A 21,030-nucleotide genomic window follows, 5' to 3' on the forward strand; every position below is an offset into this window, starting at 1 on the left:
TGTTATATTTCATTTCTAATGTGTAATTCTTATGTATGTCTGCACTATGTCTATACTTTCTTCTGCAATGGAAGCTCCTGTTACAAAGGAGCACAAAGTGTAATTTGTCACAAAGACCAATTCCTTGTGTGTGTGTGTAAACATCCCTGGCAAATAAAGCTCATTCTGATTCTGATGATGACCAGCAGGTGGAGCCAAATATTCACAAGTATTCAGGCAAGAGTGCAGATGAATTTATAAACATACACTGAACCTTGATTCCAACATCCACAAAATAAAAAGTCATCATTTTGTAAATAATATGTCAAAATAGTATATCCAGGTTCATAAAGGGACATAGAATATTTCAGTAAGAAACTAAAAAGTGAGTAAAAAAACGAACAAGAGCCAGGAAGGCAAATACATTGAGGTAAAAGGAACTATCTCTCTTTGGCGCCTCTAGCGGCGGAATCCAGGCACTGCAGGGATATCTTGACTAAAGGTGATTTGAATGAATGGGAAACGCTTTCTATGGCTGAAACAGAGTAGAGGGAACAGCCCCAGACAAAGCAGCGAGAAACTTTCACGCTGATAATCACCCGTCTGTCTCACCCAGCATGGATTTACTCAAGACAGAGCTGGTGAGGTAGACTCGACACCTTTCTGCGGGGATGAAAGCGACATTGGAGTGAATTTGAAGTCCTGCTGCTGCTGAATGGACGAGCTTATTTTCTCTGTGAGGGTCGATCATGAAGCTTTACAATGCAACAGGTTAGTGAAGAGTGAGTCAATAATCCACTGAATCGAATGAGATCACTGTATGTTATTGGTGAATTGGTCATGTTGTAGTCCATGTATTAATCGCTGAGATGCATAAGTAAACAGCATGCACGCTTACCGAGCCATTGAAATTACAATGCAACATAATACTGGAGATCAAAGGAGATGCAGCCAAATCTGGCCTGTTATGCAAACCTGGCTCTGCATTTATTATGTGCATGCAATGCATATATTGTGGACCAGTCACAAGGATTTATGAAAAAGAGAAAATACTTTTAAAATCTAGTTCAAAACGTTTGTCAAGTTTTTAGAAATATAATTTATGTTGGTTTCAATTAAATGTAAATGTGAATTTCAAACATTTTAAAACTATTTTATACAATTTTCTACAAAAGATTTAATGACTGAAATGTCAAGTGTTGTAACACTTGTGTTAAAAGCGTTGTTAAAAGTACTCTTATATAAAAGTATACTTTTTAACACCTTTTAAAATATGATTGACAACTTAATCTTTACTTAATATACAACAACATTTGTTTTTGTCATTATTTCAGCCTTTTTTAATTGTAGACTTTTTTTCTTCTTCTTTACAATTTCTGGACAGTCACACCATGTTAACATTTTTAACTTTAAACCAGACAAAAAAATATCAGCATACATTTAATTCACAAATTGTATGCTAATATATTTAATGTCTTTCTGAATAATTGAATATATCCAGAGAGAACCAAACTAGCATTATTTATTTATATTTGTATACAGTATATATATATTTATACTTTACTTTGCTATGCGACCAGATGCAACAGCATGAAATGCAAACTGTTGCTAATTTCCATACAAAGTATTCATTAACATTAATTGTATTGTATATATCTTCAGGTTAACCTAGTTTGATTAAAGAGATAAATACTGCCAGGGGTATTTCAACTTCACTTCACAAATCTGGTCGTAATATTGACAATTAGATGCTTACCCAAATTTGGGTGATGTGTCCCATCTGGGATCTATGCCCCTGGCAGTAAAAGTTGTGTTCATTCTCCAATCATCATGGCAGGAGTCGTATGTGACCGCTGGTGAACCCCCCCCACCCCCCACCAGCTGTTTCAGTGTGGACTTCTACCTCAACACAAAGGACGTAGAGTAAAGGCACACATCATGGTACCCAACAAGTGGATTATGCATCCAGGTCTTCACAAATCGCCTCCCAGAAGTTGGCTTGGCATCCGGCTGCGTCTCAGTAAGTTTGTGTTCTCCTCTGACTTTTATGAAATGTTAACACGAACTGTTTTTGAAATTTCAAGAAAAATGTTAGCTCTTAATGACTTGACAGATGAAGGACTTCGATTGGTCTGTCTTGGCGCTCTTGCATCTTGATTCATGTTTCGGCATAACTTTTTAAGTTGAACAAATGATTGATGTTGATGCTTCAAATCCCATAAACAAGTCAGCCAACAGTCATGGTTTGACATTAAACTTTAATGATTAAAGGAATTACATATTATATATGTGACTAATGTAGCATATGCACTCTCTGATCATAGTTTAGTAAGTATTGATTGGGGTTTGTGTGCCAAAATGTTAAGCAATCACAATTGGTCCTGTGTGTGTTTGTGTATGATGTATTCGTCCGGTGGAATTATAGTGAGTTACAGCAAATCCCTTATCTGTTTACATCATTTAAATTACCAGTTGAGTTTATTATAATTGTCATTTTAGATCATTTGCATATTAGGGAATTTTAATGTTTAATTGGTTGCAAATCAGACAAGTTAAGTGGCCTCTTCTTTATAAAATTCGAAAATGACGATATTTTTATGCATTTTATGATATTTTTTGCATTACTGATAGAAAGGTGCATTGTGGCTTACTGGTCTTGGCCAAAATATTTAAGATATTCTGGTCCCTAGATATGGCTCAGGTCACTCCTTCAATGTTGTCTAAATCTGTAGGGCTTTTTTCAACAATTTTATCATCCGCCAAAATAATAAGTCAGATTCCTAACCCTAAAAGTAATAGCTATAGTAATAGTATTGCTTGACTTAGCCAGCACCATAAATGCATAAGCATGCATAGTGAAAAGTCCAATAGAATAAAAAAAAACATTAATTTAGAGATGTTTTGTTGCTTTTATTGGACTTTATTTGAACTTTATTTGAGTTTTTGGATGGTTTGGCCATTCTATACTACTACTTTCAACAAACTGACATGCATAGACGTTATTTGCTGTTTCCAAACATTTTCCTGCTTGATTATATTGACCTCTGCAATCTCGAAAAGATTAGCCTTCCAGTCTGAATGGTTATTTATAGAAACTCAAACTAAAGTGTGGTGTATGCCAGAGGCTTCTTAGCTCAGCAGGGGCTGCAAGTTACCCTCAGTGTACCAGACCACTCAAGCCTCCCTGAAATACATGGGTTTAATCTCCAAGCATCTGGTGTTTAAGGCTTGTCTGAGAAGGAGCTTCTGGCTCACTCAAGTTTGATTAGTCATTTTATCTTAACACGGTTCTACCTGGTGTGTTTTTCCTCCCTCATTTTGGATGCATGATGTCAACTGACTGCCCTTTAAGGCTCTTAGCTTGATATGCTTCCTGAAAATGTTCATTGCATCACAATATAAGACTATGTTTTAAGTTGGTTACTCTTGCATCCACTAATTCTTTGCCCCAAACACTGGCAAATCCTTCTACTTAGACTAATCTTATTATCTGAAGTGTCAAGTGGTATTTATTTACCAGTTTGTGTTTCTCTTAGCTACATTTGGTTTGTCCAGTGGTAGTCAGGTTTTCTAAAAGTTACTAAATGCAAGAGGTCATCACTAAATTATAGCTTAATTTGTGTTTGTGTCGTCTGTTTGACTTTTCTTTGCCATTTGCATGTTAATTAAGGGGCCTTTTACACGTCATCATTTTCAACTAAAAACGTAAAACTTTTTAATGCGTTTTGGCCGTTTATTTACACGACAACGGCGTTTCGGGGGCCTGAAAACGCAAACAAAAAGTTTGGGAAAATGATACCGTTAACGTCTCCGTGTAAACTACAAAAACGAGAATTTGTGAACAACGTTAACATCATGCGCATCTACTGGCCCGGCATGAATAATACAGCGTTTTTAGTCGTTTTCGTGGATCTGTGTGAACGAGGATTGTTTTGACAACGTTGTCGTCTGCACGTGAAAAACGTAAAGGAAAAACGTTTCTGTTTTTAGCACATCGTTGTCGTGTAAACGTACCCTGAGTGATGAGGCTTAATTTTCAGTGGACAGATGATCAAATTGGTAAAAACTTCCCATACATACTACACTGAAGGATGGACCCAAAAATATCTAGAAACCAGAATATCATAGAGACTTGGGCTTTTTTCCGTCTTGGGGTCAGTAAGGAACCACCTAGCAACCACCCAGAACTCCATAGCAACTGCATAGCAATGCCATTGCACTTTGAGTTTTGTATGGGCGCAATGTAAAAATATAGTTATTCATGCTACAAAAAAGTGTTTAAAACTGTATGAAAAGGACATTTTACACAAAAACTGACAATTTTCTTGTCAATGAATTGACTGATTCATTCGCAAGAGCTTAGTTTGAATCAAAAGTCGCGTTGCATTTTATTAAAGTGATTATATTACATTAAATACGTAATGAAATATCGCTGGTAACTTAACTCACAATTGACGTAATAGATGATAGCCTTTACTTGAAGAGACTGTATTGTTAGCATGACTCCAAAAGTCAAATGCAACCCCCTACATACACACAAAAACACACCGCAGGGTTATTGCTATCAGCTTTTCAAGTTCTGAGATGATGTAATGCTCATGAACAGGCTCTCGCAGCTGTTAGCCGTTCCCTCCACCGTTCAACAGCCCTCTTAGCCTTACAGCTTTCCCATCATCCCTCACTCTGTCACGCTTTCAACTTGCTTTTATCACACACTAGAAAGGCTTAAGACTGTGCTATTAGCATATTGTTCTTCCTCCAGGTCCTGCCCTTGGTTTAAGTGCTTGTTCAGCTATTAGACCCGTTGAATAAATGAGATTAGCAGTAATTTAGCTGTGAATTTGCAGTTGGAGTCGTTTGGTTCATTTGACTGATGAAGCGCCGCTTTTGGAGCCTGAAGGTGAAATTTGTGTTCCTTCATTTAGGTCCCAGCTGAGATGAGTAATGAAAATGTTCACTAGTATGCTATACTTCGCTGCAAGACTTTGGCTGAAATAATAAATATAGGATTTTTTAGTGATAATAAGGAATGTTTTTAGACTAATATTGTATTCCACAAAAAGCCTCTGTTACTTTTATGAAGTTATTCAGCAGTGAGTGATTTTGTCTTTGCGGTGCTTTAAAGTAAAGGAATGGAATGCGCACAATGATAATTTTATTTTGATTATCACGTTTTCATAATTGTTGGACTTGGAAGCCAAAATCGTTACTGAAACTAAAGTTAGATTTAACGCATAGTCCTACTGCTATTGAATTGTTCTTCAAATGCATAATCACACATGAAAGACACATGATTGAGACGCATGAAATAATTTGGCCAATCAGCACAGCCATCTAGTATGCAGTCATTGCTGTATTTTAATATTAATACAAGGACGTAAAAGATCACAATCTCTTTGAACTGCTTAAAAAGTAGATTGTGGACGTCTTCAAGATCGATCACGATATAAAATCATCAGATTGCCCACCCCTACTGTACATGGCATGTATTATAGCTTATTGACATAACAGTAAGTTTCCCTGTTAAAAAAAAAACCCATCTGAAACCAGCCTAAGCTGGTCTTAATTGGTCTTCCAGCCTTTGGTTGGTTTTAGAAGGGTGTTGGCATGGCTAAGAGACCAGCGTAAACTGGTTAAGACCAGCAAACCAGTTTAATAGTTTTTCAGCTGGGTTATTATGGCTGACAAGTAACATAACACATTGACCTTGGTGCATTAATACATACTGTGCATACATAATGCATACTATTCCAACGACATTAATATTTTATCTCATAATTACTAGTTGGAAACATGAAAAGTTGACAGGTGTGACATCATGAAACAAAAACATGGCATGCGTGGCTTTCAGTTTGATTGTTTTACAGTCAGTGTTACCGCTTGTGATTTTTGTTGTTGTTAAATATTTCAGAGAGTATTGAATTAAAGTATTAATATATTAGGTATTTTGCTGGTTGCGACAGTCTTTTCATTCCTATTGTGACGTATATCCGAGTGATAATTTGGACAACACATGAATGCAGCAAAACTCTTTAAAAGGAGTTTAGAGTCAGAGCTATGTGTATTTTTTTATGTTTAGATTGCTAGTCATTACATATATTTCTAGATTGTGACTAAGCAATTGACTGTGTAGCTCTAATGTAACTCCTGTAGCTCTTGGTTTCTTGGCTTTATGCTGTGTTCATTTTAAGAATAGCCCGCTTGTGTCACCCCTCTCATCCGCGTGCCGATTACGGTAGATTAAAAGGGCCCTTTAACAAGAGTTCATGCCATCACTTTGTCCCACGCTGGCTACTTCTGAACATCTTCCCCCACCCAGCTTAAGTCCATTTAGGCGGATCTCAGCCTCGTGTTAATGACCACGTCTCTGCCAAGGATGAGCTCTGTAATATCTGCTTGTGTACTGAGTGTACAGACGGTATAGCTTTTCATTACATCCTAAATACCCCTGTGCTGTTACAGTAACAATTTAGGGATTTTGAGTGAAAGGCATATCAGTCATTTTCATGGCTGTCCACCCAGTGAGAGGTAAAGTCTGGCTATCTGGATGGGTTGTTTTTCATGTGTAGTTACCGCACATTACCTGCAGACAAATTGTCGTCGATGATTGTCAATAGCTGGGTTTCCATCCATGCATTTTTATGTGAATTTGGTTTTAGATATAGATTTTTTTTTTAATGCTATATAGTAGGGGTGTCCATGGTTAACCGATTAACCGATTAACCGTTAAAAATTGCGTAACCGAGTGAAACATTTTGCTCGGTTAAGTGGCGTCAATGGCGTGCACTGAATTTAGTTGTAATACATTTTTGCACCACCAGAGACCGCTAGACCAGTTTTCTAATATGAAGCGGGCAAAGAAAGCGCGCGTCCGAGAGTGAAGGCTGTGCGAGAGTGAAGGCTGTGCGCGAGCGTGCGCGAGCCAGAAACAAACATAGTATCCGCGCCACTGATGGCAGCACAATAATATCTGTCTGCAGAGCCGCAGAGCCACAGCTTTACCCCAGCAGTTTTACCTCGAGCATGCGCAATTTCATCACAACAGTTTTACCCGCAGAGTCCGTTTACCGTTACATTAACCCATACAATTTGTATTATGCATTTCCTAAACATGTACTTGCTAATCAAACACTTTATCTGAACAAACTACTAATCTATAAAACACAATCGGTCTTCCGACCTTTTACTATTGTGTTGATATGCGCGAGGGAGAGAGAGCAATACAGCGCTCGTGTTGTTTGAAGGCGGTGAGAGTGCGCGCGCGCGGCCGGGGCTCTCTCACTGTTTGTTCTTGCGCCCTGTCCACTGATCTAAATAATTATACGACGACTTATTTGTTCCCTCGTTTTAATAAATCGTGGACACGTTGAACAAATTCCCTCCCTCATTTTGATTTAACGAATTACAACGTGGCCAAAAACAGTTTGATACTATTAATTAGTGAATGCTAAAGACCTATTTTTTGTGAATTGGTGAATATTCAGGTGAATTATTTCGTGGCCACGAATTAATAATAATTATTAAACTGTTTTTCTTACCTGTGAAGATAGCTCTTCAGTGAAGGCCGACTATTCTCGTACAGCTTTTTATTCCTTTTTTTGGTGTGTGTGTGTGTGTGTGTGTGAACGGGTATTCAGGTGAATTGTTTCGTGGCCACGAATTAATAATACCTCCGCACGTTTTACAAGACCCTTCTCGATCGCAGCAGCAACGAGCACTTTGATCACTTGATTTAAAAAACAAAACATTTCAGCGCTAGATCGCCAAAAAAAAAAAAAAAAAAAAAAAACGAACGAAATGAATGCTCTGCTAGTTAACTGGAGATGTTTTGTTTATTTGTATTGGTATTCCTGCCGCGAGATGTTTCAAAAGTGGTGGGGACAATACAATATCGACCTTAGAAAATAGTGGTGGGGTCGTGGGGATATGTGACTCACCCGCAAATTACGCCTATCTCGGGGTTGCGGCGCGCACACTATGGTTAACCGAGTATTAACCGCTAAGGGCCTCGGTTAACGGTTAATGAAAAACTTGAAAACGTGCAGCCCTACTATATAGGTGTTTGTTTACTAGCCCAAGTTAAAAAAAATCCCATCCTCTATGATATTCTGGTGTCTATGGCACAGTGTAAGTCTGATTTATTTTCACCTGTTTTTTTGTAAAGTCTGGTCAATTAGAAAAGGAACGGCACACCTTCTTAAATAGTCACATGATTTGACCTCATTCATGTCCGTGGCACATACAGTGAGGAAAATAAGTATTTGAACACCCTGCTATTTTGCAAGTTCTCCCACTTAGAAATCATGGAGGGGTCTGAAATTGTCATCGTAGGTGCATGTCCACTGTGAGAGACATAATCTAAAAAAAAAAATCCAGAAATCACAATGTATGATTTTTTAACTATTTATTTGTATGATACAGCTGCAAATAAGTATTTGAACACCTGAGAAAATCAGTGTTAATATTTGGTACAGTAGCCTTTGTTTGCAATTACAGAGGTCAAACGTTCCTGTAGTTTTTCACCAGGTTTGCACACACTGCAGGAGGGATTTTGGCCCACTCCTCCACACAGATCTTCTCTAGATCAGTCAGGTTTCTGGGCTGTCGCTGAGAAACACGGAGTTTGAGCTCCCTCCAAAAATTCTCTATTGGGTTTAGGTCTGGAGACTGGCTAGGCCACGCCAGAACCTTGATATGCTTCTTACAGAGCCACTCCTTGGTTATCCTGGCTGTGTGCTTCGGGTCATTGTCATGTTGGAAGACCCAGCCTCGACCCATCTTCAATGCTCTAACTGAGGGAAGGAGGTTGTTCCCCAAAATCTCGCAATACATGGCCCCGGTCATCCTCTCCTTAATACAGTGCAGTCGCCCTGTCCCATGTGCAGAAAAACACCCCCAAAGCATGATGCTACCACCCCCATGCTTCACAGTAGGGATGGTGTTCTTGGGATGGTACTCATCATTCTTCTTCCTCCAAACACGTTTAGTGGAATTATGACCAAAAAGTTCTATTTTGGTCTCATCTGACCACATGACTTTCTCCCATGACTCCTCTGGATCATCCAAATGGTCATTGGCAAACTTAAGACGGGCCTTGACATGTGCTGGTTTAAGCAGGGGAACCTTCCGTGCCATGCATGATTTCAAACCATGACGTCTTAGTGTATTACCAACAGTAACCTTGGAAACGGTGGTCCCAGCTCTTTTCAGGTCATTAACCAGCTCCTCCCGTGTAGTTCTGGGCTGATTTCTCACCTTTCTTAGGATCATTGAGACCCCACGAGGTGAGATCTTGCATGGAGCCCCAGTCCGAGGGAGATTGACAGTCATGTTTAGCTTCTTCCATTTTCTAATGATTGCTCCAACAGTGGACCTTTTTTCACCAAGCTGCTTGGCAATTTCCCCGTAGCCCTTTCCAGCCTTGTGGAGGTGTACAATTTTGTCTCTAGTGTCTTTGGACAGCTCTTTGGTCTTGGCCATGTTAGTAGTTGGATTCTTACTGATTGTTATGGGGTGGACAGGTGTCTTTATGCAGCTAACGACCTCAAACAGGTGCATCTAATTTAGGATAATAAATGGAGTGGAGGTGGACATTTTAAAGGCAGACTAACAGGTCTTTGAGGGTCAGAATTCTAGCTGATAGACAGGTGTTCAAATACTTATTTGCAGCTGTATCATACAAATAAATAGTTAAAAAATCATATATTATGATTTCTGGATTTTTATTTTATTTTATTATGTCTCTCACAGTGGACATGCACCTACACCTACGATGACAATTTCAGACCCCTCCATGATTTCCAAGTGGGAGAACTTGCAAAATAGCAGGGTGTTCAAATACTTATTTTCCTCACTGTATATGGGATGATTATGTGCTATTTAATATGTAGTGTTTGTGGATTGAACAAGGTCAGTGAATTGTCTTCAGTTAACATCTTCAGTTTGTTGTTGTGTTGCAAATTTTGAAATATTATAATAGCATTTCTAGTATTTGAGGGTTAAGAATAGCATATGACGTGGCCGTTCAATCTAAATATAGGTTAAACTCTGTTTTCCACTACTTTTGCAACCAGAGTATCAAACTGCTCTCCACCTGTCAACACCATTGAGGCTTGGAAAACTCACTCCTGCTGCACACACTCATTCTGCCTTTCGGTCACATGTCTGTACTCAAACTCTATTACGCAAGCACACTTTATATGCTAACACAAAATATTTATGCCCTCTGTTTGAGTTTAAAAATGACGCTGAAGTTGCAGAGGAAACATATCAGATTCATAGTCTGAAGTCTGCTTGTTGCGTCTCGTTCTACAGCTGCCTGAGCGGCCTGTTCATAAAAAAAAGCTGCAAGTTCAAAGCCAGGTTCTGGATTACTACCATATGTCTGCAAAGCCAGACTCCAAGAGTAAGTCTGCCCCAGCCGTACCCTCTAATTTCTTATCCCAAAATTGGACATTTGAATGGCTGTGCAACATTGTCCCTCCCCTATGACTCTTGCACGGTACGTTCTCACAGTAACTCTTCTCTGCAGGATAACTGAAGCCATCTTAATACAACAAGAGGTTTCCAACGTGTTCCTTTGACGCTTAGGAAATGCCACGTTTGAAATGATGTCATGTTGACATGCATCCACCACTGCAGAGCAGATATCTTATCAGGAGCCACTGCTGGCTGGTGTCCATCCACGGAAACAGCTGACATTGTTGTAGTCACACGGCATTCATAATGCATAAATCTCCGAAAAGGAGGACCAGGGCTGTTATCAATGCAGAAATGTCTGGATTTTATTGTTTGTGCAAATCATAGACAAAGTTCACTGTCTGTGTAGGAGGGGTTTGCAAGGGATCTTTGTTTCTCAAATACTGGAAGGTATTGGCCTGGTCTGTCAATCCCAGCATGCACTTCACCCCAGTATGAATACAACATTTGTCTGGTAGTGTGGGTTGAACACCCTCTGACAACCAGGCCCCTTTGCCCAAACTGCTTGCACAGACTTTGACACCAATGTGCCTGTTCCTTGAGACTTGGTAATACTGATTGTAGAGTGAAGAAACCGAAGAACATCTCAGCACCGTCAACTTCTCAAAAGCGATGAGAGATTTGCGTCAAGACATCAAGCAAATTAGGAAGACTTTAATTTGATTGTTCTTGCCAAGGTGTAGGGGAATTTTAGGTGTTCCCGTCTTGGCGTACTGGAAGATTACGTTGTGAGATCCACAACTTAAGAAGCGAGGAACCCGTCTTACATTCTCAATAGAGATTTATTGTCATGAGTTTCATTGGGGTGCTGTGAAATGGGTGCCAGGATTTCCTCGAATTTGGAATATAGGTCCGGTTTTGGCATGCCTAGTTGCACACTTTTATGGGTTGGAACTCGTGAAACGGGATCAAAGAAAGGTTTATTTGTTAGGGAAGATGAGGTAACTGCAGGTGCTTGCTTTATGGCGAATTGTTTGAGATTGACTATATCCAGTTAATAGCACATCAGAGGTGAACGTCAAGATGACTCGTTAGATGTCGAGTGTTTGTTTATTGTACGAGTTGGTTTTGTTCCCTTTTAAAGTAGCCTTTAGAAGATCAGTTAGTGGGGTGCTTAGTTTTGCAGTCAACGTTTACAGCCTCGTCCTTCACAATGTTCCTTTACTGGAGGAAACGGGGAGCATATGAGCTCGAGACACTACCGTCTTTTTTGACACAGCGGGGGGTGGAGCGGTACTCTTGGTCGTCCCCACTGGATGTCATCCATGATGTTAATGGTAAGGTTGGATCCTCTTTCCCAAAATACCCTAACTCTTTAGTCACTAACCATGAGTTGTCATCTTTAATACACTTCCATCTCAGATGGTACTTGCTTAAACTTTAGAATTTTAATGTTGTTGCATCCCTAGTTCATGTATCTATGCGGCAGATACACTGTATTGTTTCCTGTTGTTTGTAGCGCTATCTTAAGCTGTTTTTCATCATAAGACCTCTCCACACTTCTTGTTAACTTTGTATGCTTGCTGCCTTCGATTTGTGTTTTTGAAAGATGTGTTATTATGGTCAATCATTACTGCCACCTCCATATTCTTCGGTACTCTTGCCCTTACCCCTATGCTAATAATAATAGTATATGATGAAACTAGACACACTGTTTTTCATTAGCCTATCATTCAGTCCTCCTCAGTGCTTTATTTTTTTGTCTCACAACTTATGCAATCCAAATTTCTTCCGGAACATTTGGGACACTCATCTGGAGATGGAAAGCTTTAACACGGAGTCTCTTCTTTGATCTCTTCCATTCATAAGACCTGTAATTAAGGCTGATCCATTACTGAGAGCCGCTCTCTGGCCACTGCGGCCTGCAGAAGAGGAGCGTACTGCATTTCTAAGTGCATACTTGTCCTCTCGAATGCCGTAATTAGTCTGGGGGATTATAATGGTGGGTCATGGCTCACTTTGGTGTTTGAGGTAGTAGCGGTGATGGGAAAATTTCAGAAACTCATAGTGGATTATGCAGTCATTTTATAAAGCACATTGCTGTAAGATTAGCTCTATTGGTGCCTTTAAAATGGTCTTATTACTCTATGTCCTCGAGATTCAAGTGTGTGGCCTCTTAAGTCCTCTCTGCATGTTGTGTAAGAAGCAGTGCTGGAGGCATGGACGTCAGAGACTTACTGTCAGTGTTCTGTCAATGACATGAATGAAAATAACTAAAATGTGCTTATTGCATTTTTAGTTTTTAAAGCAGACAATTTTTGAAACTTAGTACTGAAAATGTTTATCATCTCAGTGTTTCTAATTCGATTTGACTGGACATTGTCTAATTAAAATAGGCATACACAAACTAAAAATTTTGGTTGACAATGCAATACAATAACATTTTTTACATTTGGTTTTCCGCTAAAAGAGAAAAATCGTGGTCCGAATGCAAAATTACTTTGATATGGAAGCCGATTTCTGCCTCAAAGAATTTTAAATTCTATTTCTCGTAATTGTGACGTTCTCATAATCTGAGACCTTATATTTCATAATTATATTTTCAATTTGTGACTTTTATATTTCACAATGTGACATTTGCAACTATATAATTCTCATAATTGTGTATTTTATTTCACACATTGTGATATAAAGAAAATCTCTCACAATGTGACTTAAGCATACCTGTTTTTTCTCGTCACAGTTCGATACAGGCATCAGAACCAGCGTCTCCTCACAGCAGATCTTTGTTTGTGTGTGTGTGATGGAGGGATTCCTGCCGCTGTTTTGGGTCCATTTTATAAGCTATGTTGTGCCTTTGTAAGCAGTTTGTGTTGGGTACAGATGCCTTTCTATTAGCCAACAGTCATTTTAATGTGTATTCAATGGGATCCTGTTCACCATATAGTTTTAAACACTTTTATTTTCCCATGTGGTGATGCAGCAGTTGGCGGCATCTCTGACAGTCAAGCGAAACACCTCGTACCTTGGCAGGCTGCTGCCGTCCACCATCTGTCTTCTAGTAGACGCCTCGCGTTACATAACTCTCTCCAGCGTCTCCGGCTGAAGGGGAGGTTTAGCCTTCAGAGCGAAGCATGAGAACGAGGCAAGACATCAGACAGTAGTTCCAGTAGTGTGCCAGTCGCCTCAGTGGTACAGGACAGAGGGATAAATTCACCACTGATCTAAGGCATTCCTCAAATTCCTTGTAAAAGCCCGCACAAAAGCGATACGTAAACATACTTTTAGAAACCTCCTCTCTGCCTATACATGGTAAACATGGTACAGTTAAGGTCAGGTCCTTACTGTGTGGTCTTCTTTGAGGAAGATTATAATAAGGCTGCAGGGTTGTGGGATTGTCGGTTGGGAACTGTACGCCTTTGTTTTATGGATCACTGATTTGTATGATTATTAGAGGTGTTTGCTAAGACGAGCATTACTATTTCTAATGCTTGTACGGGTTGGGGTCCTAGTATGTCACGGTCCAAAGTATTTGGCTTGTCCTGAATGGTTTGTTCTATGAGCATATTTATTTATTATTCATTTTATATTTTACGTATTTTATATAACATTGTAAGATTGTCAAGTCTTGTTTTTTTTTTTTTTTTACATTTTGCAATATTTTTCATAATAATAATACTGATTATATTAATACATTATTATTTGTAGTAATAATGTATATTATTATTATTATTATTATTATTATTATTATATAAACTCATTCTATTGTAATGTTGTTGTTTTTATTATTATTTCTAATAATTAGTTGTTTCGTTTTCTATTATTACTTTGTATTTTATTAAATATTTTGTATTACTCAATTTATTTTATTCATATATTTTATAGGCTAGTTGTTATTCATTTTATATTTTACATACTTAAATGTAGGCTAGGCATTTGTTTGTTATACTGGTTGAAACTTTCTTCACATCCTGATAGCAATCAATAATAGAAGTGGTCTAAATATGAAAACTTGTATATCTTTTGTGAAAGTCTCAGGACCAAAATTTTTTCTTCTAATCATTGCATTACAAACAGACACTGAGAGCCACAAACAAACAGCAGCCGCCTTTTACAGTTTCTCCTCAACCAAAACAACAAGCTTATGCTGTGTTCACATCGTGTCGTAATTACCGTGATTACAAGATGGCAACCCGTGACGTTCTACCCGGAGCTGTTTACATCCTCAGACTCAGATTTATGCGTTTCATTGTCAACACTATCAACACCAAAATTAATCTGCAGCAGTCAGGTGGTACAACTAGAGCTCTGTAATTTGTTTAAGTTCACTATTATTATAATGTTATGTGCTTTGAGACATGAGGTAATTTAACGCCGTCTCTCGTGACGCTTTGCAGACTCCGCTCTGGCTGTGTGCGTTCATGTGTTTTGAAGGAGGCGTGGCTTTGGAGACGCTCTGAAGGGAGGGTGAGATCTAATGTTTTCAAAGCTAGTTTGCTAGTTTGCTATAAAGTAGTGCAGTTATGACGTCACTTTGTAGGCTAATCGGCAGTTCGCATCACACTGGTTCCCTCGACAAAAACCCAATATGATTTTCTCATAGGCTTCTGGATTATCGCAAGAAACGAGCTCTATGATCAGCAAAAGTTTATGATACCTACACATTTTGTCCATTGAGATAGTTTTCACAGATGAACGCAACTTTTATGAATTTTGAAGCCTAAAGAAGTAAACAGAAGTAAAAAGCTAAAGATTTTCAACGAACTAAACCATGGTTGCCCAACTTCAACGTCTTAGCTTCCGAAAACTATTTCAGTTTTTATCAAAAAACATTTTTCCAGAATGTTTTAGCATGCAACTATAGTTTCAGCTTTTATCCTTTTTTATTGTTATTTATTTATTTATTTATTTATTTATTTATTAGTTTTTTTTATTAAATTGTGACTTTATATTGTATTAAAACATTAACAAACTGTGTTTACCTTTTCTGAAGTTGGAAACCCAAAAGGTAAACAACACTCACATTTTATTCACTTTGGCTTTAAAATATTGGCCACAGTGAGTTTTTTCCCCCGCTGTATTTAGAGCATGACTGCATAAGTTGCCGTACGCATATGCTGTCTCACTGTGTGTGTTGAGGTTGACAATACATGTGCCGCTAGCTTGCTTTTATTATTTGTTTGATTTGGGCCTAATCAGCTGTGCTGAGGTCAGACATTCCTGTCCATGTTAAACAGAGAGGAAGAGAAAGGGATAGTGTGTGTGTGTGTGTGTGTGTGTGTGTGTGTGTGTGTGTGTGTGTGTGTGTGTGTGAAGGAAAGGAACAGGAGGAAGTTATAGAGATAATTAAAGAGATGAATACTGCTGAATCAGACTCTTACCACCAGTATTACTAGCATTCTGCGCTAAGCTAAACATGTAGGGCCTACTGTTTTTATTCATTATAAATGTCAAAAAACATCATAAGATTATCAAATCTCTTGTGTATTATCTTATTGTGACCTCTTGAAATTTAATTTTCTTTTTGTTTTATTTGACTTTTTATTTATTGTTTATTTATTTTTATATTTTGTATTTTATCCATTTTTTACAGAGTAAACTAGCAAAGTACTATGCTTTTTTCACCTGTTTTACTTTAAACATCTGCAGACGTTTTATCACCCAAGTGTTTGGAAAGAATAAATATGAGGAATAGTGATGCTTCCCTGAAATTCTCTAAACTGGTACGCCAGCGCAGGCAGCTGGTGCTGTGGTCAGACACTGTCGTGTCACATAATTTTAGGATTAGTCACAAGTTTCTGATTCATGACACTCTTGATTGTCTAAAGCAGTGGTTCCCAAACTGAGGCATTTCATATCCTTCTGCATATCCTTCTTTAATATCCTCTCTTCCACTAAGACTGCAGTCACACCTATTCCATGATGAAATTGATTTTCAGATGCATTATTTTTACCTTTAAGAAGGCAAAGTTTTTCTAACCATATTAAATGTACGTGCCATGTTTTATGTTAAATTCTTAAAATCCCATTAATTGAATTAATATAACAAATAAAGCAATAAATTAAGCTAAATCAATCATTTCAATCAAATGAAATCAGTATCAACAAAAGTAATCTTTGCACTGCAGTGACACAAGCTGCATCTAGATGCATTTTCACAGTTTAACTGCTCAGAGATGGCATGAATGCAGTTACAATGGCATATTATAATGTTATGATTTGTTTTACATAATAATAAGATATGAAATGATGGTAAAAACCAAGAGAATACTTATAAATATTAAACTAAAACCGCCAGTTAGGTGGCAGCAAATCACTGTCTTAATGAGTGAGTCATTGATTCATTGATTCGTTGATGCATTGATTAATTGATTCGTTGATTCAGTAATGAAGCAAGTGGCTGTATTTATGAATGAGTCATTTAATCACTGACTCCTGATTCATTCAATGAAACACCACTGTGTGTTGCTTGGAGACGCACAACGATATGTTCGGTAAAAAAACATTCTTGCACGTATTTATGCACAGTCTGTATCTATATTTGTTCTGCATGGTAGTATGCTTAAAAAAAACACTTTTACAAAGGGACATTGACGAAAAAAGGCAGTAATGTAGCGTGATTTGCTAAGGTGGCATACTCTGCACGCAACCTATTCACGCTGCTTTTGTGGATGAAGTCAGTTTTTACCGCAATAGATGAGGCAAATTGACTGGATTTCATGTATTTTACCTTTTACGGCACTACTATTTTCTTTTTTTTTACACTAGAAGTAACATTTTGCCTGTTACATTTTTGTTGTTGTTGTTTTTAAGGTGGGGTAACGTTACGTTAGAATTAAATGAACTGCAAAACCAAGAATTTAGTTTGCGAACGCCATCTGTAACGTTACGCGTTCCTCATTTTGGGAACCATTGGTCTAGGATCTGATACTGAGGCGTATTACTTACACATTTAAAGCAAAAGATCTCCAGATGGAAAAGATGTTCATAATTTTTCCTGAGCATATTGAATCTGTAAGCGGAGAGGAGAATGGAAAGTTTTTGTTGGGTCGACTTCTACAGAGGAGTGCTTGCAAATGTGGCCGTTAACTGTCCTAAAGTTCCCATCTAACGTTACATACAGACACACAGATCTTTAAAGCAAATAATTAGTACTCATAAAATGAATGTTTATAGTGTGGTCAGTTTTAGTTTTGCACTGTGCTAATAAGAAACACCTGTTTATCCAGTCAAGAATGAAGCGAAAGTGATATTGCATCTTGTTTATGTTGTCTCTTCTTTTTTTACTTCCTTTTTGTTGTTGTTGTTGTTGTTGTTGTTGTTGTTGTTGTTGTCTTCTTCCCTGTCCTGTTTATATCCTGTTGAAGTTCCTCTGTCTGTCCATTTATTGCACTATATATCCTCTTAGTATTTAGGACCTGTCATGTTTTGTTTTACTTTTTTGTTTAGGTCAGTTTTTTTTGTTTTGCTTTTTGAAAAGAACACAACAACACCCTAGCAACCACTCATAACACCCTAGCAACCACTCATAACACCTATAAAAAACCTTTATAGCATCAATCCATTTAGCAACACACTGGCAATATGGTGGTGACATAATTTTTCTTTAAAAACTCGAACAAACTTTAAATGATCTGACTTATGATTTTCAACTCAAACAAAAGAACACCACAACACCCTAGCAACCACCCATAAGACCTTAGCAACCTCATAGCATCAATCCAAAATACTCTTTCAACTGCGTAGAAACTCCGTAAACATTGAATACATTAGCGACCGCTTAGCAACACCCTGGCAATGCCGTTTTTCTTCAGAAAATGTACACGTTTACCGCCGGTTCTCTAAGGGGTTTTAATGTGTATCTGTGTGTGCTTCACTGTTGCAGACGAGAAGCCGGCTCAGGAAGAGGAGTGTGTGTTGTGCCAGCATCCAGACTGCACCGAGCGCCGTCACGCCTCAAAGGTAAGAGCAGCACACCAGACGCCCGTCCCGAAGAACACTGCGAGATCTCGCCTTCTCGTGGTTTAGAGGATCAGAGAAAGGCCTGCTGGGATACGAGGTCGCCTCTCTGGCCACCAGACTGTGAAATGAATTCCCTCTCATAAGCTGATGCTCTCTGACACAGGAGAGCAGGGAACACAAGTCAACTCTCAGGAAGGCTTTGATAACTTTCTGTGTGCTTTGGGAATCATAGTTGGGAATGAGGTAGACGGCTGTTATTGTGTTGAGTGGAACGTTATGCAGCAGGTTTGGGTGTAATGGTGACAAGAAACTACTTTTTTGAATGTGTTTATTTGTAAGATATTCTTAGTGATTTGATTAAAGCTTTCAGCTATTGTAGCTAAAAGAGTGTGGTACTCTCAGGTCCATTTAGCAGATGTTTTTATAGACAGACAGAATTTCTCTCAAAAGTTTGTGGTTGGTCAGTTTTTTTGTGAAAAATGACTAAGGCTGCATTTATTTGATAAAAAATATAATAATATTACAGTTTTGAATAACTGTTTTATTTTGGAATCTCTGCAGAATTTTCAGTCTTGAGTGTCACATGATCCTTCAGAAATCATTCTGATATGCTGATTTACTGCTCAAGAAACATTTATTATTATTATCAATGTTGAAAACAATTGCGCCTTTTTGATTTTTTTTTAATGATTCTTTGATGAATAGGAAGTTAAAAGGAACAGCATTAATTAGAAAATAGAAAATGCATTGCTAAATAAAATATTAATTCCTTGAAAAAAATCTTTAAGATATAACATGCATTTTTTAATATAATATATATATAATATTTTAATATTTATTTTAAACTTAATTTATTTATTTAAATTAATTTAATTAACTTTAAATTAAATATAGTTATATTTTATTCAACATTGATACATTAAATTAAGAAATATTTTATTATAACATTTTAAAAATATTTTGTGTGTATGTATAGATAGATAGATAGATAGATAGATAGATAGATAGATAGATATAATCTATATCTCTGTCTATCTCTATATATCCGTCCGTCTGTCTTTCATCTCTATACTTAATTAAAAATAAAATGTTCATGATAAAATAAATTACTATGCAAAAACTAGCGTTATAAGTGAACTTTATGGGAAAATATTCTGCAGAAGTGTACAGTATAACCCACTTAATGGTCAGCACTTATCCTTCAGTTTATGTTAAAGCAGACAAGCTATTTATTCCCTCCTTACTGTGATTTATTTTACTTTTTACTTCTTACTAGAGTGTTGAGCTCATTTTATTTTGAGAGACGACGAAAATCAAACCACAGAGCTGTTACCTGTTGGAGCTTGCTAAGTCTCACCTAATCATTCTTTAAAAACAGTTGTAAATCACTCTCCATTCATGCAAAAGCCTGAAGTCCGCCTGTAATGTGATGTCTGTGCGTGCCGTTCTCCAGCGTGTTTGTGTGTATAAGTGAGCACACGAGGGCTCTGGGTTTATGATTATGTGACCAGGACCGCTGTAGGGGGTCGGTGATTGTGCTCGCCCCGAGGTCACGGGCTCTGCTTATGCAAGGAGATTACAGAGAAACGTGCATGAGGGAGGAATGTTTCTAGTCTCATTGTCACCTTCACCTCCCTCTGTGCCTCCATTGTTTTTATTACTGGTCATCCCCTCGTTGACATGCCGTGTCTTCATTTAGAAAGCTTGTCTTGTAACTTGATTGTTTATGGCTTGTTTGTTACTCCTCGTTCTGGGGTGATGTATCGTTCAAAAGTCTGGGATCAGTAAAATCATTTGTTTTTAAAAAGAAATCTCTAATGTTCTGTTCACCGAGGCTGCATTTATTAGCTCAAAAAAAAAAAAAAAAAAACATTTTTTATATATATATTTTAAAATTACATTTTAAAATAAGATTTTTATATATATATATATATATATATAAAATCTTATTTTAAAATGTAATTTAGTTTTGTGATCAAAGTTTTCAGCTTCATTACTCCAGTCGTCAGTGTCACATGATCCTTCAGAAACATTCTAATATGCTGATTTGTTGCTCAATAAACATTTCTGATTATTAACAATGTTAAAAACAATTGTGAAATTATAAAATTATAAATGTCCTAACTGTAAATTTTGGTTAATTTAATGTGTTGTATTGAATGTATTAAATCTTTTGAAAAAATATTTCTACCACCTTCTTCTTCTTCTTCTTCTTCTTCTTCTTCTTCTTCTTATTATTATTATTATTATTATTATTATTATTATTATTAGCCTATTATTAATTATTTTAATATTTAATATATATTATATTCTTAATTATTTAATTCTCTGATATATTATTATTTCTAAGCTAAAATTAGAAGAAAGCATCTATAACAAGCCACAAACACGCAAGGAAATATTTAAAACTCAGAATATCTTATTGTAGTGAAACATTTTTTTAAAGTTTGTAATAGTTTTCGCTTTATTTGTATTTCTTACATTTTGATGCAAAAGCTAACTATAGCTGAGCCACTTAGAAATAATGTACACCGTTTTATGCATTAGTAAAAAAAATTAGATATTTATTTTTAGACCTGAATAACTTTGCTTTGACAGTCTTTTTCCGGCATTGTAGAAAGTATTTTGATATGCAAAAATAGTAATAATTACAGCAACAATAAAGGTTTA

The 21,030-nt window shown here is 37.3% G+C and overlaps 1 protein-coding gene across 2 annotated transcripts in view; it reads left to right on the forward strand.

Annotated features, from left to right (window-relative positions):
* Positions 1–503: 503 nt before the first annotated feature.
* The window catches only part of plekhg5b (pleckstrin homology domain containing, family G (with RhoGef domain) member 5b), a gene marked incomplete at its 3' end in the record, with an annotated part of 81,469 nt that continues 60,942 nt past the window's right edge, over positions 504–21,030 (forward strand). The window contains exons 1-3 of one of the 2 annotated variants that reach the window (XM_084098501.1): positions 504–750; positions 1,817–1,999; positions 18,284–18,360. In XM_084098501.1, the coding sequence (XP_083954627.1) occupies positions 1,918–1,999; positions 18,284–18,360 (159 nt within the window). In that variant the 5' untranslated portion in view covers positions 504–750; positions 1,817–1,917. The remainder of the gene's footprint in view (positions 751–1,816; positions 2,000–18,283; positions 18,361–21,030) is intronic. The other variant, XM_084098502.1, reaches the window with a different exon arrangement.

Source organism: Abramis brama (genome assembly GCF_963993115.1).
Source record: "Abramis brama genome assembly, chromosome: 22".
Lineage (NCBI taxonomy): Eukaryota > Metazoa > Chordata > Actinopteri > Cypriniformes > Leuciscidae > Abramis > Abramis brama.